At 39.6% G+C, this 24,617-nt stretch overlaps 1 protein-coding gene across 1 annotated transcript in view; it reads right to left on the reverse strand.

Annotated features, from left to right (window-relative positions):
* The window catches only part of ephb3a (eph receptor B3a), a 59,117-nt gene that overhangs the window by 12,630 nt on the left and 21,870 nt on the right, over window positions 1-24,617 (reverse strand). The window contains exons 5-12 of the mRNA XM_049482512.1: window positions 22,569-22,724; window positions 17,311-17,646; window positions 16,084-16,208; window positions 15,511-15,667; window positions 15,259-15,367; window positions 9,940-9,992; window positions 8,197-8,319; window positions 6,150-6,397 (exon numbers count right to left, since the gene is read on the reverse strand). Coding sequence (XP_049338469.1) covers window positions 6,150-6,397; window positions 8,197-8,319; window positions 9,940-9,992; window positions 15,259-15,367; window positions 15,511-15,667; window positions 16,084-16,208; window positions 17,311-17,646; window positions 22,569-22,724 — 1,307 coding nt within the window. The remainder of the gene's footprint in view (window positions 1-6,149; window positions 6,398-8,196; window positions 8,320-9,939; window positions 9,993-15,258; window positions 15,368-15,510; window positions 15,668-16,083; window positions 16,209-17,310; window positions 17,647-22,568; window positions 22,725-24,617) is intronic.

A 24,617-nucleotide genomic window follows, 5' to 3' on the forward strand; every position in this document is an offset into this window, starting at 1 on the left:
CAACCACTAAAGACAACTCTGGAGCGAAGCATGACTGAGCCAGTGTAGAATGTGTAAGACTAGCGCATCTTATGGAGTAAAAAGAATAAAGATTTGTAACAACACAAACCAGATACCCCTCTTACGAGTGACTAGGTATTAGCACAGCAACACAGTGCAGTTAATAAATACTGCTGTCCACACAATCAATGTTGTGTGAAGCATTGTAGATACAGGGATTTATAGACTTTTTTATTTGCTGTTCAGTCAGACAGTTACACAATATTTTATATGTTGTAGATTTAAAAAAAGTAAAGAACATTTTATTTAGCCCTGCATGACAGTGAATGTAGCATCTAGCCACACAATTGTTTGGTGCCAGAGATTAGCCAATTGAGCTGAATTGATGAGTCAATGATGATTCCAAATCGTGCATCCCTAGGTAGTTTTAACTGTGCACGCTATACGTCTCAAGCTTGTGACTGCACAGGCCACCCTGTTGGGTTAAGACTTGAGGAAAATGCTGGAGGTTGACTCATGTGCTTTATACAAGGGCTGCAGCACTGCTGCCTTTAGTTACCGAGTCCTACAAGTCCTCCACAAAGAAGCACTGCTGACTGTGGGGTTGTGGAAGGTGCAGCTCCATTTAAGAGCAGGAGGTGATCCGAGGTTTCTGCTGAGTCTATTTCTGTGATGACCGCTGCCTTCAAAGGAGCTGCAGGCTTAGAAGAAGCTGAAACAAGGTGAACCAAGGTTACTTTTGAGAAATCCCAAATGCCATGCCTTTCGCCCTGAGGGTTTGTAGGTTCTTCTGTCAACAGGCGAAAAACGCCAACTGGAAGCTGCTTAGTCAAAAAAAACAACCGTCAAACTGTGAAGAGCACATACTCAGAGTGTGCAGAGAGAGCAGGACATGACTCACGTAGTAGAAGATAAAAGTTACAGTGGACTCACACTGACTTCTTTTTATGATGTATACATACAGGGGTTGGACAATGAAACTGAAACACCTGGTTTTAGAGCACAATAATTGATTGTGGTGACGGACAGTTCTGGTGGAAACAGGAGAGTTGAGGTGCACATTGAATTCTGCGTGATTTGATCAGCCGTGGTTTTATGTTTTTTTGGATACAAACCGGGTTATCACCCTAACATCCGTTTCAGACAGCTTCCTCTTACAGCGTCCACAGTTAATCCTGTTGGATGTAGTTCTGTGGTTGGTCCTTCTTGGTGGTGTGCTGACATTACCCTGGATACCGTGGCTCTTGATGCATCACAAAGACTTGCTGTCTTGGTCACAGATGCTCCAGCAAGACGTGCACCAACAATTTGTCCACTTTTGAACTCTGGTATGTCACCCATAACGTTGTGTGCATTGCAATATTTTGCAATATTATCCTGCTAATTGAACCTTCACACTCTTACTGCTCTTACTGGTGCAATGTGCAATTAATGAAGATTGGCCACCAGGCTGCTCCAATTTAGCCATGAAACCTCCCACACTGAAATTAAAGGTGTTTCAGTTTCATTATCCAACCCCTGTATTATAAAATGTTTAATGATTTGTTTTAAAATGTTTTTAGGTATGTTTTACATTGTTTTATGGCCGAAGTCTTCATAAAAAGTATAGAAAATCAATAGTAGTTTGTCTCAGTTTGTCTACCTAGCTTGCTAACTTTTCCGTACCACCTTAAATGGTGCAACAGATGGCAGGGGCTGCAGCATTTAAGGCAGAACGAAAAAATAAAATAAAATAAAAGCTAATCCTGATGACATATCGGGTGCTTTAAGGGTTTCCCAATTCTTAGGGGAAGGATTTCACCTTTTTCCTCCTCTAACTCTGTTCCAAGGGGACGGGTTACACTGAAAAAGTAGGGGTAAGTGCCTTTATGTCGAGAAAAATAGTGAGAATATACAGCATTTGTATAGACACGGGCTAATGGAGCAGTGTAAAGTAATTTGATCCGGGAGATCAGTGTATTCCCGAAACCAAATTTATTAAGAGCTAAAAATAAATAATCTCACGCTATAAGGTCGAAGGGCTTCTCTGGATCTAATGAAATAACTGCTTCAGGGACCTGCAAGTCAGATGTGTAAAGTATATTTAGTAGTACGAATATTAGAAAATAGACGACCACCTTCAATAAATCCTGTTTGATCCTTTGATATAATAGAGGGGAGTACAGCCTCGACACAATTTGGATACAATTTTACGCTGATTGAACTACAAAGGGTAGGGTCTATATTATTTATTTATGATAAGTAGTGGTGGTCTGGGTCAGAGAAGGAGGTAGACAACCCCTTCTGAGGGATCAAATAAAAAAAAAATTCTAACCCATATAGACAATAGGGGTGGACGATATGGCCCTAAAATAATATCACGATATTTCATGGTATTTTCACGATAACGATACTCTTGGCGATGTGATAAAAGACTGAATTACAAAAAAATGATTTAAAAAAATAAACTACTGCAACAAAATGAATTTATTTTTTACTGCATACGATATGATACACCCCTAACTGATTTATTGAAAAATAAAAGAATCTTATCAGATTTGTAACAGAAGTCAATGTCCAGAATGTCATGATACTAATAATAACAATGCACTCCAAATATCTCCATATATCCAGGATTAAAGCAAAATAAATGATACTGGACAGATTTAATCTGTCTTTAGTAGATACAGTGAGTCCAAGAAGTATTTGATCCCTTGCTGATTTTCTTCGTTGGCCCACTAATAAAGACATGATCATTCTATACTTTTAATGATAGATGTATTCTTACATGGAGAGACAGAATATTAAAAAGAAAATCCAGAAAATAAATCTAAGGAATATATATTAATTGATTTGTATTTCATGGAGTGAAATAAGTATTTGATCCCTTAGTATTCATTAGCAGTTCTGGCTTTTACAGACCAGTTAGACACTCCCAATCAACTTGTTACCTGACCTGAAGCCACCTGTTCTCACTAATCACTTGTGTGAAAAACACCTGTCCACAGAATCAGACAGATCACACAGATTTCAAGTCTCCAACATGGGTAAAACCAAAGAGCTGTCACAGGACCTCAGAGTCAGAATTGTTGACCTTCACAAAGCTGGAATGGGCTACAAAAAGATTAGTAAGGTGTTGGATGTGAAAGTAACAACTATTGGTGCAATTATCAGAAAGTTTAAAGAGTATAACATGACAATCAACAGACCTCGGCCCGGTGCTCCAAAGAAGATTTCGCCTCGTGGGGTGGCAATGATGCTGAGAACGGTCAGAAATAGTCCTGCAACCACTCGGCAGGAGTTAGCAAATGACCTGAAGGCAGCTGGGACCACAGTTTGCAAGGAAACAATTGGCAACACTTTGCGCAACAATGGATTCACATCCTGCAGTGCCCGAAAGGTACCCCTGCTGAAGAGAGCACATGTGGAGGCGCGCCTCAAGTATGCCAATGATCATTTGAAAGATGAACCAAGTTATTGGGAGAAGGTTTTGTGGTCAGACGAGACCAAAATTGAACTTTTTGGCCTCAACTCCACCCGCCATGTGTGGAGGAAGAAAAATGCTGCCTATGACCCCAAGAACACTGTGCCCACCGTCAAGCATGGAGGTGGAAGCATAATGTTTTGGGGGTGTTTCTCTGCCAAGGGTACAGGGCTACTTCACCGCATCACTGGGAAGATGGATGGAGCCATGTACCGCACAATCCTGAGGGACAACCTCCTCCCCTCTGCCAGGGATCTGAAAATGGGCCGTGGTTGGGTCTTCCAACATGATAACGACCCTAAACATACAGCAAAGGCAACAAAGGATTGGCTCAAGAAAAATCACATTAAGGTCATGGAGTGGCCCAGCCAGTCGCCAGACCTCAATCCGATCGAAAATCTATGGAGGGAGCTGAAGGTCAGAGTTGCCAAGCGACAGCCCACCAACCTTCATGATTTAGAGAGGATCTGCAAAGAAGAGTGGGCCAAAATTCCCCCTGGTGTGTGTGCTAAACTTGTGGTTAACTACAACAAACGTCTCACCGCTGTGCTTGCAAACAAAGGCTTTGCCACTAAGTATTGAGTGTGTTTGGCAAAAGGGATCAAATACTTATTTTCCTCATTGAAATACAAATTAATTAAAATATATTCTTTAAAATTATATTCTGGATTTTTGTCTTGATATTCTGTCTCTCCATGTTAGAATATATCTACCATTAAAAGTGCAGAAGGATAGTGTCTTTATTAGTGGGCAAACAAAGAAAATCAGCAAGGGATCAAATACTTCTTGGACTCACTGTATATAATGGGAAATGAGAAGAGTGTGAATTTTTCTTTTGCTAAAAACAGTAAAAAAAAAAAAAATAAATAGTAGAACCCTGATGTGATAAGTAGGGGTGGGTGTTATGGCACGATATTCCAGGGTATAATATCATCCACGATATTAAAAAATGTTGCCGATATTATACGATAGCATACGATATGATATGGCACACCCCTAATAAACAACATTAAATCTATAACTGAAATTGAATAATCCACCTTTGTTTACCCTCTCCCCCTTTTTTTCCTATGCCGCTTAACATCAGCAGCCAGAGTCTGAGAGAGCAGAGAGTCCATGCTTTCTCTGGGTGGGTACATGGTGCTCTCTCCTCTAATTATTTCTAGTATTATGTTGGTCAGCACAGGCATCTGTTAGCTGATGTATCAGAGCTGGGTTACTGAGATTTTCAGCAACTGGAAAAAAAGTGGTGTTGGCTTCATCACATGCATCATAGGAATCCTAGTTTCAAGAGCTATCTAGTGATGGGGGAGTCCTTATGAGTGGGTGGGGTAACTGTCCATTTACAATTAGAAATAAATCACTTTAAGAAAGAAAAATAGTCATTTTTTAAAAAAGACTGAGTCTGAGTCACTAGGTTCCCTAACTGAGTGTCTCTAACTGGGTGTGTCAAACTAAAGACAGCCTGTCTTCTTGAGTAAATGCTTGTCTAAAGAGAATCAAATACCAATGTCTCCTCTTAAAGCTTTGCTGTATTGGACTACACACACTATGTTAATGTCTGTGTCGGAAAAGAAAAGTGGTAGCATGCTGTCTCCTCTGCGCCCTGCATGCCGAAGACATCACACGCTTGCTTCAAACTGTGTGGAGGTGTTCTTCAGACATCTGCAGTAGACTTGCTCAATTGCTTTCTGACACTGCATGACTCACTGTTATCTATAAACATGCACTAAAGCGTTTAGATACAGTGTATTCAGCTCTGGAAACAAATTGGAGACCCCTTCAGTTTCTGAATCAGTTTCTCTGATTTTGCCATTTATAGGTTTTTGTTTGAGTAAATGAGAAATGGCTGAAATAACAAAAAAGATGCAGAGCTTTCAGACCTCAACTAATGCGAAGAAAACAAAAAACATTAATATTCATTAGGTTTTAAGAGTTTACAACTCAATATTTGGTGGAATAACCCTGGTTTTTAATCAGTTTTCATGCATCTTGGCATGTTCTCCTCCACCAGTCTTACACACTGATTTTGGATAACTTTATGCTGCTTTACTCCTGGTGAAAAATTCAAGCAGTTCAGTTTGGTGGTTTGATGGTTTGTGATCATCCATCTTCCTCTTGATTATATTCCAGAGTTTTTCAATTTGGTAAAATCAAAGAAACTCATCATTTTTTTTTAAAGTAGTCTCTTATTTTCACAGAGGTGTTTTGATCTACTTGCAGAACAGCTTGATCTTCTTCTGCCCTTTTTTATAATTTTATTTACATTTTTTATCACATTTTCTCCCACTCCTCCTATCATTAGTGGGGGCTCAACACTAGGAGAGTAAATACTAGCATATGCCTCCTTCGATACATGTGAAGTCAGCCACTGCTTTTTTTTTTTTCAAAGTGCTGTTTATGCAGCATTGCGGAATAGCATCACAGCGCTAACACTCGGAGGAAAGTGCAGTGACTCAGTTTTGATACATCAGCTCACAGACGCAGCCTTGTGCTGATCGACATCACCCTAAAGAGTGATGAGGGGAAAGAGCGCCATCTACTGTACCCACCCAGAGAGAGAGCAATGCCTATTGTGCTCTCTCAGGGCTCCGGCAGCCGATGGCAAGCTACATAAACAGGATTCGAACCAGCAATCTCCTGACTGCCTTCATTTTTGGTGTTCAAATTGTAGCCTTAAACTTACCCTAAGGAATGAATCCAAAGCACCGTTCTCCATGAACTCGGTGACGATCAGCACCGGGCAGCTCCTGGTCAGAACACCTTCCAGGTGAATGACGTTGGGGTGGTCGAACTGGCCCATGATGCTCGCCTCAGCCAGGAAGTCCCGCCTCTGCCGCTCCGTGTAGCCGGCTTTCAGCGTCTTGATGGCCACGGTTGCCTCCTTCCTGCCGGGCTGCTTCAGCCGACCCCGGCACACCTCTCCGAACTCTCCTGAAGAGGGGAGGGGAGGGGGAGGGGGAGGGGCAGGAGGAGGGAGAGAGGGAGGAGGGTAGTGGAGGAGGAGAGTGAGGGACCGGGGGATACCGATTTGAGCCAAGGGCCAAAAACTGACGAAGATACATGTCGTTTGTGAAGGAAGGTGTCGAGAGATTGAGGAGAGTTATGGAATGGAGGGATTGGTCAGAGGTTGTACAGGCAGGGGACGGACGGAGAGAAGGGACGGCAAAGGATTCTGGGAGCTGGCAGTGGGGAGGGAGGAGCCAGGAGTTTGATGGCAGTAGGATGTTCGGGGTTGGGATCTAAAGTGAGTGCGAATGTGGTGAATTAAGGCAAAATGAGGCAAATAAACAGAGAAAAAAGGAAGGAACATACAAGCAAAGGTATAAAAGAAAGAGACAAAGACGAAGAAGGCAAGCAGCATGCGGTCAGTTGGTTAAAGCACTGATTGTTGTAGCTGCCCAGATGTTGTCCATTCATTTAGCATTTGGCTAACACTAATAAAAAAAAGGCTAATACCAACAATTTCTACCCAATTTCTGGTTGAAGGCTATTCAGAGTGGGATGGGTTTGAAATGATCTAGAGAAACTGAACTGTTCATAATGGTGGCAAATAAATCAACCAGATTTCTGAAAGGTTTACATTTCTGTCAAAGAAAGTTATTTAGCAGAGATATTATATATGACATTACAAATATAGTTGGAAATATACTGTCTAATACCTGAAACTCTGTTTTACTACAGTTTAAGACCTGCTTTTAACCAAGAGCCTTTGTCAAATCTGTTAGAGGCGTTTTTAATAAACTTTTAACCTTCATCAATTTATTAAGAAGAAATTAAATAATTCTGAATAATTTAAAGCAACAAAACAAAGAGATAAATAAGTTGAATAATAAAATAGAAACACAATTAAAGAAATATAGGGCTGAAATAACACCAACATTAAAAAAAGGTAAATGATGTAGGTTAAAAAAATATAAAAAAAAAATAAAAGAAGGAAATAAATGGAATAAAATGCATAAAAAGGCTAAAAGTAAAACTAGTAATAAAAGGATAAAATGAATAAAATGCATACAAAGGCAAAAAGTGAAACAGAATTAGATAAATAAAAAGACAAAATAAATAAAATAAATAAAAAGATAAAATAAAAAAATAAAAGCGGTAAGAGATTAATAGTTTAAAATGATTTAGTGACACCAGTGAGCTGAATTTTAGAATTTTCTGTATTTTATCATCATTAGTATTAAATATGAAACTTAGACACATGGTGGTGGTAGGATCACTGATGGGTTTGTACAATAAATTATGTAAAATGATTACAAGTCTGTACGTTTCTGTAAGTTCAATTAACTATTTTAAACCAACATTTAATTTTAATATGAAGCAATTTTGGAACTGGTGGAAATGCCCTATAATGGATACAGGCATTAATTCCAATCTGGAATTAGAAATAGCTAGATAACTACTAGCTAACTAGCACTAAAAGACAGAGATAAGTTCATAGTTGGTCATAAACCTGAGCTACGCAGTGAAAGGCTGAGCATGAGGATATATCTGTCCATTGTGATGGAGCTGATTTGTACAGATGAAACTCTTCAGTAAAGCCTATATGAACATGTGAGCAGTGCTGAAGGTAAATGACTGGCTATCACAGCTCCCACAGATTAGATGTTAGCGATGTTCTCTGACAGCTGATGTAAGGAGACGGGCACACAGGCCGCTGGTGTTTGTTTGCTACTTCAGGGCTCAGGCCTGGCTGAGCGCTCTCTCCAGCGTGAAATGGCTTTGCTCACCTGCTCCGATGACTTCCTCGATCTTCACGCAGGAAATGTCGATCTCGCGGGCGAACTCGTGCACGGCCTCGTTGGGGTCTTCGTATGTGAAGGGGTCGATGTATACCTTCACGCCTGGAGCCACTGTAAAGCAGAGAGGAGCTTTAATGCGTCTCACTGCTGTAGTGACTGGGAATAACGTACAGAGGTTGGGCAATGAAACTGAAACACCTGGTTTTAGAGCACAATAATTGATTGTGGTGACGGACAGTTCTGGTGGAAAGTTGAGGTGCACATTGAATTCTGCGTGATTTGATCAGCCGTGGTTTTATGTTTTTTGGATACAATCCGGGTTAGCACCCGAAAAACATCCCTTTCAGACAGCTTCCTCTTACAGTGTCCACAGTTAATCCTGTTGGATGTGGTTGGTCCTTCTTGGTGGTATGATGCTGACATTACCCTGGATACCGTGGTTCTTGATGCATCACAAAGACTTGCTGTCTTGGTCACAGATGCGCCAGCAAGACGTGCACCAACAATTTGTCCTCTTTTGAACTCTGGTACGTCACCCATAATGTTATAGTGTGCATTGCAATATTTTGAGCAGAACTGTGCTCTTACCCTGCTAATTGAACCTTCACACTCTTACTGCTCTTACTGCTGTGATGTGCAGTTAATGATGAAGATTGACCAACAGGCTGCTCCAATTTAGCCATAAAACCTAAAATCCCACACTAAAATGATGACAGTTGTTTCAGTTTCATCGTCCAACCCCTGCATATATTCAGCTCAGAAAAAAATAAGAGACTACTTAAAAAAATGATGAGTTTCTTTGATTTTACCAAATTTAAAACCTCTGGAATATAATCAAGAGGAAGATGGATGATCAAAAGCCATCAAACCACCAAACTGAACTGCTTGAATTGTTGCACCAGGAGTAAAGCAGCATAAAGTTATCCAAAAGCAGTGTGTAAGACTGGTGGAGGAGAACATGATGCCAAGATGCATGAAAAAAACTGTGATTAAAAACCACCAGAGTTATTTAGCAATATATTGATTTCTAAACTCTTAAAGTTTTTTTTTCTTGTCTTTGCATTGTTTCAGGTCTGAAAGCTCTGCATCTTTTTTTTTTTTTATTTGGAATTTGGGAGATTTGTCCACAGTTTATAGAATAAAACAACAATGTTAATTTTACTCAAACATAAACCTATAAATAGCAAAATCAGAGAAACTTTTGGCGTGTCAGTGTGTTCAGAAGTATAAAATAGGTCAACAGACTCCCCAAGAAAATAAATCCCAGGAATGCAGTGTTTCAGAATGAATGAGACGCTGTTCATTCAGTAAATGTGCGGAGATTATGCTTGGCTCCAGCATTTAATCAGGTGAGGAAATAAAGCTGAGGGGCATGCGGGGGCTGTTTATCCCTCAAGTTATTTTCAAAACAACAATAACCAAGTAAAATGTGTTGATATCTAAGGAAATCGTCGCTGTCATAAAAATGTGCATCTCCAAAATACAGCTTTACATAAGAAGAAAAACATTGCAAGTTTCTATGGAAATCAATGTATCCAGGCATTATAGCTCTATAGCTCTAAGTTCACTCTCAGATTTACATTTTTAAATTTCATGTCTATATAGAGTCATATGTATACATATAGAAACTTTCCTCCATATATAACACCACATATGACCCTATACTGACATTTAATCCACTCACATACATATGAGATACCATTTCTTTGAGTTGATGCTATGAGAACTCACCGTATTGCTGCAGTTTCTCGGTGTACTCCAGCTCAGAACCTGTGCGCTGCCTCCTAAAACCAGAGCCAAACACATTCACAGTGTGAGCACATATAGTTTTCCTTCCTCTTATTGTGCATCTTATGCATTCTGATCAAAATGTTTAAGCTTCTTAGAGAAAAACTCATAACAATTCATACTATGCATTTGTATTTAAACATAGAGTAACGTATTGATAAATATATTACATTAGAAAATGATTCCAAGAGAATATTACCCAGTTTTGTGGTGATTTAGATGTAAATTCTAAATAAACCATAAAAGCTTGAAAATGTCTTCAACAAAAGTACCAGAAACCCTAAAGCCTTACAACACTTACAAAAAGGTGCTACAATGGGATCTTTAAGTGATGTTATACAAAAAAAAAAAACACTATTTTGGTTTTCCTAAAAAACTTTGACACACCCAACTCTATAACAAACATACTAGAATATCATCGAAAAGTTACTTAATTTCAGTAATTCAGTTCAAAATGTCAAATTCATATATTATATAGATGTATTACACACACAGTGATCTATTTTAAGAGTTTATTTATTTTATTGTTGATTGTTGATTATGGCTTACAGCCAATTAAAACCCAAAAATCAGTGTTTTAGAAAATTAGAATATTATATAAGAACAACTGGTATTTTTGGCAGTGTTGGCAGTGTGCCAAATCCTGCTGGACAATGAAATCCACATTCAAATCCATAAAAGTTTTCAGTAGCAGAGGGAAGCGTGAAGTGCTGTAAGATTTTGCGGGAAAACAAAACTGCAATTCATTTTAGACTTAAGAATAAAACACAGTGGATCAACACCAGCAGATGACATCGTGATACTGATGATAAATTAATGACTGATGATTATTGCTTGAAGAACCATTGGTAGCATCTTTAGATTTCAGTGCATGTACGCGAATTTTAACAACAGAGCAGACAGTTTCTGTCTAGAATCCACAATCTTAATCCTTTTATATGCATCCAAAGCACTGTGTGTGCTTCACTGTATGTTAATTAGAGGACTGTGTGTCCTTATCATTGTGTCTGAGATAATAAGGAGTGTTGTTGGTGGGGGGTGGGGTTTATGAGTGTTGGATACTTCTTAACAGCTCTCAGCTCTCAGACTGAACCTGCTGGGACCTGACCTGGGCAGTCTGAGAGTTGTTTAAATGTTGCCCACTTGTTAATTAATTTCCGGGCAATAGAACGAATGATTTCTAAAATCTTTTTAAATCCGTTCCCAGATTCATCTGCATCTACAGTCTCCTCCAAAATCTTCTCTATCCATGTTTACTTACATACAGTAAACTTTTTTGCGTGCTATAAGGCACACTATCAATAAACATACATTTTATATATATATACACAGTGCGATGATACTCGCCTTTGAACGACAAAAGAGCTAGTGCTTAGTAAAGTTAGCGGCTAATGCTAATACTGCTCCAGTCTCAAGTCTTGGTGCTATAGAACTAAACTAAAACTCCTGTATAACTCTGTACTTCAGCGAAGTGGCTTTACTGCTCCTTACAACCTGACTGGTAGAATTTATACATAAGGTGCACCGGATTATAAGGCGTACTGTCGATTTTTGGGAAAATTAAAGGATTTAAAATCCGATTAATAGTGCGAAAAATATATATATAAGGTATATAGCATATAATCAGTATATAGCACCTTTCTGCCACTCAAGGACACTTACAATTTCAATTACTGGAACAACCATCCACCTGGAGGACTGCATCGGGCACTAAGGAGTTGACCCATCACATATATGGGAATACAGTCACTCACATTCACAAACCATGGCAATTTTTAGGGTATCCAATTTTTCTAGGCAATTTAAAGTCCCCAGTTTACCTGATTTCCATGTTTTTGGGACTGTTGGAGGAAACCTACACAGACACAGGGAGAACTGAGAAACTCCACCCAGATAGGGACTTAAACTCAAGACCCCAGTGCTGGAAGGCAAACGTGCTAACCACTAAGCCACCGTGCCGCCCATGTTCTAATGATATTCTGATGTGCTGCACCTGATTCTAAATTTAGACATTCAAAGTATTCATAAATGTGGGCATGTCCTAACTTTTTCCTCATGAAAAAACTGTTCTGCAACGAATTACATTTCACAAACATATTTTAACGCAGTTAAAGTAGTTAAAGTAGTTAAGTGTGTCTCTCACTATTGTTTAAATGAAGACTACAAGTCCACATTTAATTATGTATGAATAGGTGATAAAACCGCTAAAACTGTTTGGCTGACAATGGTAAAAAAGTACTTTTGGTGGATAGTTAGGAAATTAGGAAAAGAAGGGGTGAAAAAAGAATTTAGTATCTGGTAGATTTCATCGATTTATTCGAATTTACAGTTAGGGACGCTGTGTTTTTATGAAAATCGATTTTCGAGTTTTAATTTTCACCACTGACACTCCCCTGAGCTTAGCCCCGCCCCTCTCTCCCACGCCTCCATCCACAGTGTCTCCCTCTTTGTAAAAAGCTATTCAACAATTTGTCTATAATAGGTCTGAAAATAAAGAAAACTTAAGAAAAAATGAATAAAATTAAAAACTGCTCTTATAATAACATTTAACAACACGGCAAAAAAATGATTTATGCAATTTACGTAAAACTAAAGTTATTTTGAGACGTGACTGCCTATTTAAAAAGCAACAAAAGTTGTTCATTTGTTGGATTTAATTTTTATCATTTCTAACATATTTAGAGTGTTTTTACTCACTTTTTTTTCTCTCTCACAATGTTAATCCTTTACAGCTTCAAAAACATGTATTATGCAAATTAGTCGATGACGTCTTCTAGCGACTTTTAGGAGATTTTAGTATGGGGAAAAAAACGATTTAAATCGAAAATCGAAGATTTTTTTTTTTTTTGGGCCATATTGCCCAGCTCTAGTATCTGGTATTCGTTATTCTGTAATTAGACTTTGTTTAGTTTTGGTTTTGGTCCGAAATGATCACTTTGCTTCATCCCTAATTTAAACCATCTTAAAAAGGAACAGGATTTTATTGAATATCCTAACTTTTGGCATGACAGTAGACTGTAGGTTACACCCCCCGACCTGAGCCCAAGCCCCCTCATGTTCTGGTGGCGCTCTCAGGGAGGATGGAATAAACATGTGGAATCCGCTTGCTGTCGGGTCTGGTGTCACGCAGTGTCTGATGCTGAATGGCGACTTTAAAGGCCAAGTCATCTCATTAGGCTCCTTTTGTTTCGCTAACTTCGCATAAAGTAGAGCTTTTGGAGGAGGACGGGGAGCGGAGGGGCCTTTTGGAATGCACTGTCCACGGGACGGCCCACCAGCCCCCCACCGTTTGTCTCCTAACCCAAGCTGACAATGACGCCTGCTGCTAATTAGCATCTCATCTCCAATTTAAATGGGCGGAGAAGAATACACACACACACACACACACAGAGGCACACACACAGACATTAGGATAGTGAAACAGAATGCATGAATGAGGAAGAATAAAGGGGGTGGATGGGGAGGGGGGGCTTTGGTGTGACGGGGAAGATGGTCCAGCACAGACACAATGACAGACAGTCTACTCTCTCCATTAGCTAGCGGCTAAGTCCGGAATGCTAAGACTCTGCATGGCCTTCGCTTTCTTTGGCTCAACAGATGATCAGAAATTAGAGAGAGATATGAACTGTTTTAACTTTTAAAAGCAGGAATGCATCGGAATTGGCCAAAACTAAAATCAAATAAATTGCAACATCTGTCTAAAGGCCAATTCGAATACAGAATTTCACAATTTTAACAGTGGACCTCAGCAGACTTGAACTCATTTAGCCATGATGCTAACAGCAGGCCTCGGCAGGCTTTGAGCTGTTTAACTGAGATGCTATCTGTTTTTCGAGCTGGACTATTCACTGATGGTTGAGGAAACTGTTTGATCTGATATGATCAGGGTTCATACACTTTTTAACCAACAAATTCCCATGACTTTTTCATGACTTGTCCATGCCTTCAAGGCAAATTTTCAGGACCATTCGATTTTTAAAACATTAGTGCAGACATGGACAATAAAACCAAAAATCAACTAAAGCTTATAATCGAAATTGAATATAGTAGGTCTAAAATGAAACAGATAAAATGTTGATGCACAATCTTTAATGATAAAAATGTGCGTCAGATCCTGAGAGCTCCACTGTGCAGGATAAACTGAAACACAAAGATTTTAAGACCAAATTTCCATGACTTTTCCAACACGTTCTAGGTATTTGTATTTTTCCAAAACTTATCCAGGCCTGGAAATTACTATTTTCAAATTCCATGACTTTTCCAGGTTTTTCATGACCGTATGAACCCTGTATGATATGATGTGTGTATGATATCTCTAGTTTTTTTTTTTTCTGATCTTGATTTCTAAAGCTCAGACCACTAGTATGCAGTTACTGAGCACAGTATGGAGCTTCATGCACTAGAAATTAAAATGTATCTACCATGTTCGGTAAAATTATATATATATTTTTTTATTCTGCTGAACAAGGAAAGTGCTTTTCTACCATTTCCTTTTGAATTATTTGATTGCCAGAACACTTCTGGGTTCTGCATCCCTAATCAAGATTCTGATCCAGTTTGCTTCTTCCCTAAAAAATAGGGTACATGTCCAAAAGTTTTTGAACACTTCTTTTTTAATCATATCTTCATTATATACAAGTGCACCTAAAGTTTATACTGTTTATGTTGGAGTAATTGTCTCTACTTTTACAGGAAAAGGCTTTCTAATAATTTTTTTACAAAAGAGTGTTGCTGTCAGGATTTGATCGCATTTAGTGTCAAAAGTGTGGTTTTTAGTGTGGTTTTTAGTGTGGTTTTTGAGGTCAGAAATCTGAATGATCACCCCAACTCATCTCCAACTCATCCCCATAGTGCTGAACTACAGCACTAGTACAGAGACTTAACGCAGTTCCACTGCTCCACAGCTCAATACTGTTGGCTTTATAATCCTCTAGATCACACCTAACAGTTATTGATAAAGAAATGATCTTATTAAACTATGGATGTCTCCTAAAATCTCCTTAAAATACATTAAAACATGTTCGAACGTTTGTGAAAACCCTTCTTAGGAGAATTTGATTGCATTCAGCCCCACGAGAGAACCAACGAGGTCAGGCACTGATACTGGATGATTAATTCTGCCACTCTTAACTCATCCCAAAGGTATTGGATGGTGTTCCATTACTCCAGAGAGCTCAGCTCCACTGCTCCACAGCTCTACACAGTCTATACTTAGCATTAGCGCATTAGCACATCTGCACTAAACCTCAGCTCGGCTCTTACCTGAGGCAGACCACAGCTATGACCACCATTGCGATGATGACAACGAATCCAGCCAGGGCTGAGCCGATGATGAGGGGCAGCTGGTCCTGCACTGATCGCTCTGGAACGTCTGAAACAGCACCAAAAAAAAGCACAATTTACCCATCAGTCTGCTGCTGGATCAGTAATCTGCTAATGAATCACATTTACAGAATTTTGTCTCTATTAGATTTTTTAGGAAAACGATTTCTTTAATGAGAGGTGGGAACGTACCGTGCAGGCTGGTGCTGAAGTCCACTGGGTTACTGTACGTGCCGTAGCCGGCCACCGTGCGAGCTCGGACCTGGACCGTGTACACTTTACCCGATTTTAAACCCTCCACCCTGGCTGAGCTGGACTGTGCTGTGACTGTGTGGGAGAAGGATTCTCCCTGTAATACACACACAGACAAAAAACACACAAACACACACATACAAAGCAGCTTAGCAAGAGAAGTGCGAATTTATTTTTATTTTTTTACTCAAGACAAATAAGCAACGATGCTAACACTAGCTAATTCAAACTAATGGACCAAACCATCCGTGTGAAAAAGCTCTGTGGTTTGGAAAGCGTTCGGACTAAAGACCGTGACTCCAGCCGGACCCTCCAGCGGAATTATCCGCCACTTTCAGCGTTAAGCGTTCACTTGTGACCAAGAGCCATCTGTTCCCCTATTGTCCCGGGCTTGCAGGGAAGCCGAGCCGAGTCCAGCCTAAACCCATTCTGGCAGACTGCTGTGATGTCATCTGGCCCCGGTTCAAGGCCGCCTCCGGCTGGAGCGGAGTTCTGAACCATGCCGTTTCTTACCCGCTCCTGGTACTTGATCTCATAATCCAGGATCACCCCGTTGGGCCGCTCGGGGGGCAGCCAGGACAGGCTCAGGGTGCTGGCTGTGGCCCTCATCAGGTGCACCGTGGGGACGGCAGAAGGGGCTGTGAGGTCAGGAAGCAGAGAAACAGGTCGAAGGAATGAATTACAGTCCGAAAACAAACACAATTTACACAATTTCACATTACTCTACATATGCAGTCTTCTGAAAAAAAATTAAGACATAAATTAAAAAAAAAAACTTTGTCTTTTTTAACATATTGTAAACATATAAAGATTTAATTTCTACTATTTGATAACTTTTTCAATTTTCTCTCTCCAGCTCTTATATTGTTCAAATAAGGATCAAATGGTATGTTTAAGTACATAAACATGTATAAAGGTGCAATTAATTTGGAATCAATAACACATTATTATTTTATTCACGCCAATTAATTATGGCACCAAGTTTGATTCTGCTGTAATCTTCCCAGCCCCCATCCAACACACTGCTGCTGGTACTGCGTGGATGACCTCGCCTGCTTTTTTGTGAGCTGTGGCGAGCAGTTGCTCACAGTGGCGACCCTGAGTACCACCGACCCTGAATTGTGATTGGCTGAGATGCTTTCTATGAGTGCCGTTATCAGTCGGTAATGCACTGTAACTGAAACTCTCCATGTATTACTGTGCCTCATACAGGTAACAATACAGCGCTTACAAGCCAAACAGCGCAGCTACAAACAGGGTAATATAACCATTTTAACTCGAGGAGTGTTTTTAACCAAACAGATCGTATTTTCTCAAAAATCTTTCAATAAACAGTGATAATGGAACTGTGGTATAATCACAATAAAACATAATATAGCACTCCCTCTCGTGTATTATAGCTTAATTGCTTCTTACATTTCTTACATTCATTCTTTTATTTACATTTAAATATCCGCTTTAAAAACTTAAAGAAAGTCTTAAGAAGAACACGTGCAAATAATCACAGTTAATCCCAGAATATTGTCGTAATTAATCAGATTTTTTTTTTTTTGCTATTTTTTTTTTAAAACACTAAATAAAATATAATAATAACTGTTTGACTGAATATTGCTTCTGTCTAGGAATACTGTCAATTCCTCATCTACTCACAGCCCAAAGATATGAATAGCAGCTCTATGGTAAACAGTAAACACTGTCAGTCACAGCCAGGAACACTGAACCCGTCCAAGAGCTCCTCACCTGCTTGATTGGTGGTGATGTTTACAGTGGCGTAGTGGGGGGTGGAGGGGCTCTTGGCGGAGACCCCGTTGATGGCCTGGATCTCGAAGCTGTAGCGTGTGTGCGCCTGCAGGTTCCTGACGGCCGCCTGCCTGTCAGCCAGGCCCAGCTGCCGCGGGGACACGTCCACGTTGTCGTCGCAGCGCACGCAGAAACCTCCACCGTGCTGGCACTTCTTACACACCACGTTATACACCACGTCGGCCCGCCCACCAGAGTCCCGCGGCTCCGCCCACTCCAGTGACACGGAGGTTTCGTTCACGCTGGAGATCACGTTTAATGGAGCTGTAGGAACGGCTGCAGGAAAAAACAACAACAGAGGTGTTGATAACTCTTATTACACTGTAAACAGGGATTAATAATAATTCAATACCAACATACAGCTCTGGAAAATTATGAGTTTCTTTGATTTTACCCAATTGAAAACCTGGAATATAATCAAGAAGAAGATGGATGATCACAAGCCATCAAACCACCAAACTGAACTGCTTGAATTTTTGCACCAGAAGTAAAGGCATTAAGTTATCCAAAAGCAGTGTGTATGACTGATGGAGGAGAACATGCCAAGATGCATGACAACTGTGATTTAAAACCAGGGTTGAGCTCTTAAAACGTTTTCTTTGCATTGTTTGAGGACAGAAAAGCTCTGCATTTTTTTTGTTATTTCAGCCTTTTCTCATTTTTGCAAAAAAATAAATGCTCTAAATGACTAAATTAATATTTTTATTTGGAATTTGGGAGAAATGTCTGTAGTTTATAGAATCAAATAACAATATTAATTTTACTCAAACATAAACCTATAAATAGCAAAATCAGAGAAACTGATTCAGAAACTGAAGTGCTCTCGTAATTTTTTCCAGAGCTGTAGATATCATTTTTATACTGTATTTTTTTTTTACTATACTATAACTATAATCTTAAAATCTTAAAATCCTTTAATTTTCCCATGGTGTGTCTTGGGTATGAATTTTACCAGTCCGGTATTAAGGAGCAGTAAGTACAGTATTTAAAAAGGAGTTTCAGTAAAGTTTCTCCAGCACAGAGGCTGGAGCAGTATTAGCATTAGCCACTAACCACAGTGCTAGCTCTGTCGTAGTTCAGAAGTGAGTATATCAGACTGTAGTCTGCATGTTTACCGTGTTAAAACAAGCTATGTGGGACGAACTGATAGCTGACAGCGACCGGGCAGCATTTCCTAGCGCTAAGCTGTGCTAACCGTGGCTAGCGCTGCTGCTAACTGCACTAAAATACTGGAAATCTAAGCTTTTGGTTTATTTGGGTGCTTTACTCATCAAATAAACAAATGATGAAATGCACAGTGATGTCACTGCTGTTACACTACTGTTTAAGTAACGGGTAACAGGGTTCCCAGGTGGCGCAACTGTTTAGCATTGGCCTCAGGGACCTTGTGTTGCTTCCTTCCTTCTTTAGAGTGTTTTTAGAGGTGTGTATTTGCTGAGACGAAACAGCTAAAGACAGTCTAAGTAATGCTAGGCTAGCATCTCCTGTTCTAAAGTAAAGATACTCTCATCAGATACTGAATATTTCTAGTCTGATTCATCAAACATACTGTTTTTTTTCGTCTAACTTCTCCTTTAAAATGCTACAAGAAGATTATATTAGCTTTTCGAAACTCGTTCGACACTCCTTGTATAACAATATTCAATCTGAATCAATCCCAGCCTCAAATCTAAATCCCTTTCAGGTCTCAACGGTGGAGTCTTCAGCACTAAGGATGTGGCATACAAATTTCAGAGTATACTCCAGAGTAGACACACACACACACACACTCCACAAACAGTGTGAGTGGAGCAGTGTGTGAAAGCTCAGACTGCCAAGTGCTAAACTGCTCAGGATCAAATCTAATCCCCCGAAGGGGTGGATAAAAAGTGGGTGTTTATTCCGACTCGTTTCGGCGGCCCTCATTGATTCAATTAGCTAATCATCCGCGCATATTGGCTCCAAAAGCGCCTGATTGGGCGCTCACGCGGGAGCGCGGGGAACGCGGCCCTCGTTTGTCAGGTCGGATTTAAGACCAATGAATCTCGCTCGCTGAGTCATAATGCAAAGTAATTAAAAGCAGAGGCTGCAGTTCCAAAGAACAAAACAAGCCCCTGGTGAATTCAGAGCTTTGGGCTTGATTACTGAAAACAAAATAAATCTTTCCTTTCCGTTTTTTTTTTCCTCCTCCTGCCGATGATATTAAGCACACGGCCCTCTGCGAAATACATTCAGGGCAAGCCGGCGATGCAGTCGAGCCCTGTAATTAATCTACTTCGTATTTACAGAAGTCTTTCACATGCATACGTGAGCTCACGTGAACCGTTTGGCGAGGAACTAATTCACAGTCTCCTCTTCTACCTTGCAGAGCTGTAGTCATCTATAATCTGTATAGATGAGGATGAAATGAGTGTGAAATTTGAATTATTTGCCTTGTCTACTTGATTTTTTTTCAACCACTATATAAAAAACCTATTAATAGGGGATTAGGTCTACCTGGGAAGGTGGAGTCATGTATTTATAGTACAGTAGATCTGGAAAATATAGGAACAATTTCACATAGAATAAATGACAGAGATGGGAGTGGCTACTCAATTTATGCACATCATTATGCCACATCTTCTCCAAACACATCAAAGTCTCTCTTGATGATAACCAATATTATAATCCATAGTTCACAGCAGGCTGTAGGCTTTAGGATAATAAGATATGCTACACAACGACCGGGAAATGTAATTTAAAGCGACAGTACGTTATTTATAGAACAAAACAGGTCAGTATGGCTGGATGGTGAAGTTAAACTATAGTGAGTGAACTCTATGGTGGTTTAGGGGTCACGCTTTGGTGCGAACAGACGCACGGAGAAAATACGAGATCGATGAACATAATAAAGTTCATAACCGCAAGTTCCAGTTCCAGTTCCAGCTCCAGTTCTTGTTCCTTTTAGCAATGACCTGCTTGGCAACCCGAGCGGAGGGGCATGCGCTCGCTGGCATGGGAAATCCTGTGCATGCGACCGTGGTTAAAGAGCATGCCAGTGTGAAGTCCAGTTTATTGCACACCACAAACTCCCTGCTGTTGAGCTGCTGCTGGTCAGAATAATCCCCTCTGTCTACAGTGACTGGTTATTACCCAGTAACACACCAGTAACACTAGTACTAGGACGGTAATAGTGATCTGAGCAGTTCAGATTCTCAATAGCTTCAACAGCATTAGGATCATCTTAAATGGTGGAGAGAGAGAATGTCATGTGATGCTCGCTTTACCATTCAAATACAATGTTTAATATTAGCTAATTTTCATTGATGTTGATTGATTTTTTTTCCATGGCTTGATCATATTTTTCGCACTTTCAATTTAGGCGCACTATCAATACATTTCTATTTTCTGGTCTATTTTCATACTTAAGGCACACCGGATTATAAGGTGCATTAGGCGACACTAGTAAGGAACAGGGGTGTAGCCATGTTTTCACTTTCATTCATCTCTAAAGCTAAGCTAAGTTACGTAAACAAAACTGTAATTCTTAAAAAAACAAACATTTTCTGTTAAAGTCAAATAAGCACTGTATATTAATCTACACAAATTCCTCTACTGAAAGCTGTTTACTTGGGTGAGTAAATCGCTTCCGTTTATTTACAGTAAGATTTCCAGATTTACACAAAGGCTGGGTGCAGCAGCATTAGCATTAGCTGCTAACCGCTAGTGCTAGCTAGCTAGCCTGGGTTAGCAGCAGGCTACAGTCCGATAATACTCACCTCTGAACAGAAAATGAGCTAGCGCTAAGTGCGGTTAGCGGCTAATGCTAATAATGCTCCAGTCTCGGTGCTGGACAACTAAATTCAAACAAACACTCAGAACTGGATTCAGACTGAAACAGTCAATAGCTGATGCACTACAAAACACGTTTATCCGATCAGATTGAGACATCCCAAATCTCATGTTTACAGCAGAACATATATTATAAATATAATAAAGGTGTAATAAAAAAATAGATGTTCCACATATGTCAACAGACATGTGAAAATGGGCATGCACTAATGAAAAAAAAAATTAATCAATGCTACATTAACAATTAATTAATATTAATATTAATAATGTATTTTATTTTCTCATATCTAATATTGAAATGAACACTTGAATTAAAAGCTATACGCTTAAAGAACCCTTTCACTGTTTATTTAAACTGCTCCTTTAAATCCATGTTAACACACAGACTCTTGGGTACCCCTCAGGCTAAGTGCTTGTGAGCACGGTTCCGCTCCGTGCACTTCTGGGATCTGCTTTGATAACAGCGATGAAGATGACCTTTATCACGTCTTTATTCCGTGCCGTTGAGAAAATGAAACAGATTAAAGGGGACAGAAATTCACTTAAGATCTTTGAACACCTGCACGTCCCCACAAAGCCCTTCCATCAACTTACAGTAGCAGTCAAATTCCATATTTACCTCCTTTTATTTAATAAATGCATTTAACCTTTTCTATTCTTTAGAATTAAACAGGCTGTTTTTTTACTGCACCTTTAAAAGTGATTTATTTGAATAATGGCTGACATCTGATTGACTGCTGCCCTGTAATGTGTTTCAGTAAGATGAAATATGAGTAAATATAACATGGTGTTTTTGGAAAATACAAAAAAAAAAAAAAAGTTTTACCATGAAACAAGCTCCATAATCTAGAAAATTACAAGCTTGAAATGTTAGACGAAGGTAAATAGTGCTATTCACTGGAATACATTATATATGTCCAAAAAATTCCATCCATCCATCCATCTAAATCTATCTAAAAAATATTTTAATAATAATAGTAATAATAATTACAAAATCTATTAAAATGGTAAATTAGCAAACTGTGCTTAACATTATAGGTATCCCAATACTAAGCTGAAACAGAAAAAATCTGACCTGACGTGTGAACACACAAACCTAATATTTTCAAATCGAGTCTAAACCACTTTGATATGTGTAACTAGATCAGATTCACTTCTGTAATCTCTGTTCATGGAGACAGCTTTGGTTTCTACTTTTGGCTAAACTTTGAAAGGCCCCTATTTTCTATGTAGTGCACAACATAGGTCATTAAAAAACAGGGCTATTTTTACCAAAACTGCGCCAAAAAGAAATAAAAACCAGAGTGAATAAAAAAATCACAGCATTAAGGCCTGTAAAATGTGAACACAGTCTTTGCTGTTAATCTGAGCAGTAAGGAGGGGCTTACTGGTGCAGGCGGAGTCTGGGGAGTCGCTGTCGGCCCGGTAGTACCCGCTCTGGCACGGGCACACGTTGGCCGCCCTGGAGGTGGCACGGCTGTGAGGGGGACAGGGCATGCAGTAGCCCTCACCCTGCTTGGACTTGAAGGATCCTGGAGTGCAGGCTGGAGAGGAAACAGGAGAGGAAGGTCAGGGTTAGGTTCTGTTTAAAAAACACATTTACATAATATTTCTATTAAAGCCAAAATACACAGATGATCAGCTGAAACTCATTAAGTGTCCTAAATAACCACAAGCTTGAAGCACGAGGCTGCCAGGAGGTATTATGTCCCTCAGAAAGCTCTGTAAGAAAGCTCTGGGAACAAGCAGATCTGCAGGAACAGCATTGTTTACATTTCTGTGTAACTGAAAACAATCAGACTTATCTGCTTATCTGCAAAAATCTGTTATAAATACACAATAAAAAATAATATAATAATACAGACAAACCTCAGCCTTCTAGATGCTCCCTAATGTCCTCATACTTTAGTTTAGGATGCAATCCTCGAGTCCGGAAGATTAAAATCAATTTTAGCTACAGGCAAAACACTCAGATTTCTAGATGTGCTAATCATGCTAATTGAATCTGGCGCCTACTGGCCGCTTTATTAGAAACACCCATCTTGTACTTCCACTCAACTTTACTAGAAATACTTACAATGGGGGTTAAAGCACTGGCCACTTTATTAGAAACAGCTACTTTGTGCTTCCACTCACTGGCCATTTTATTAGAAACACCTACAATGTAGGTCGAAGCACTGGCCACTTTATTAGAAACACCTACAATGGAGGTTAAAACACTGGCCACTTTATTAGAAACACCTACAATGGAGGTTAAAACACTGGCCACTTTATCAGAAACATCTACTTTGTACTTCCAGTCACTGGCCACTTCATTAGAAACACCTACAATGTAGGTCAAAGCACTGGCCACTTTATTAGAAACATCTACATTGTGCTTCACTTACAGGCCACTTTATTGGAAACACTTACAATACAGGTCAAAGCACTGGCCACTTTATTAGAAACACCTACAATGGAGGTTAAAACACTGGCCACTTTATCAGAAACACCTACAATGGAGGTTAAAATACTGGCCACTTTATCAGAAACATCTACTTTGTACTTCCAGTCACTGGCCACTTTATTAGAAACACCTACAATGTAGGTTAAAGCACCGGCCACTTTATTAGAAACATCTACATTGTGATTCACTTACAGGCCACTTTATTGGAAACATATACCTTGTGATTTCACTCACTGGCCACTTTATTAGAAACACTTACAATACAGGTCAAAGCACTGGCCACTTTATTAGAAACACCTACAATGTAGGTTAAAGCACCGGCCACTTTATAAGAAACATCTACATTGTGATTCACTTACAGGCCACTTTATTGGAAACATATACCTTGTGATTTCACTCACTGGCCACTTTATTAGAAACAGCTATGTTGTGCTTCCAGTCACTGGCCACTTTATTAGAAACACCCATCTTCTGTTTCCACTCACTGTCACCCTAATAGAAACATCTACCTTCTCCAACAACTCACTGGCCACTTTATTAGAAACACCTACGATGTTTATCCACCCACTGGCCACTTTATCTGAAACATTTAGCTAGTGATTCTACTTATGGCCACTTTATTAGGAACACCTTCACTGTAATTCTCTCAAGTCCTTTAATTAGGAACACTGAGCTTGTAGTTCTCAATGGCCACTTCATTAGGAACACCTGCCAGTTAGAAGATTAAAGTGGTCGTTTCTGATATACTGGCCAGTGAGTGGAAGAATGTAACACCAGTAAAGTGGGGCCAAAATGACTAAGCGCTGCCCCACCCCCTTTTATACATATACAGCTCTGGAAATAATAAAGAGACCACTTCTGTTTCTGAATCAATTTCTCTGATTCTCTGATTAAGAGTTTAGAAATCAATATTGATAGTTTTTAATCACAGTTTTTTTTTTCATGTATCTTGGCATCATGTTCTCCTCCACCAGTCTTACACACTGCTTTT

Source organism: Astyanax mexicanus, chromosome 8 (genome assembly GCF_023375975.1).
Source record: "Astyanax mexicanus isolate ESR-SI-001 chromosome 8, AstMex3_surface, whole genome shotgun sequence".
Taxonomy (NCBI): domain Eukaryota; kingdom Metazoa; phylum Chordata; class Actinopteri; order Characiformes; family Acestrorhamphidae; genus Astyanax; species Astyanax mexicanus.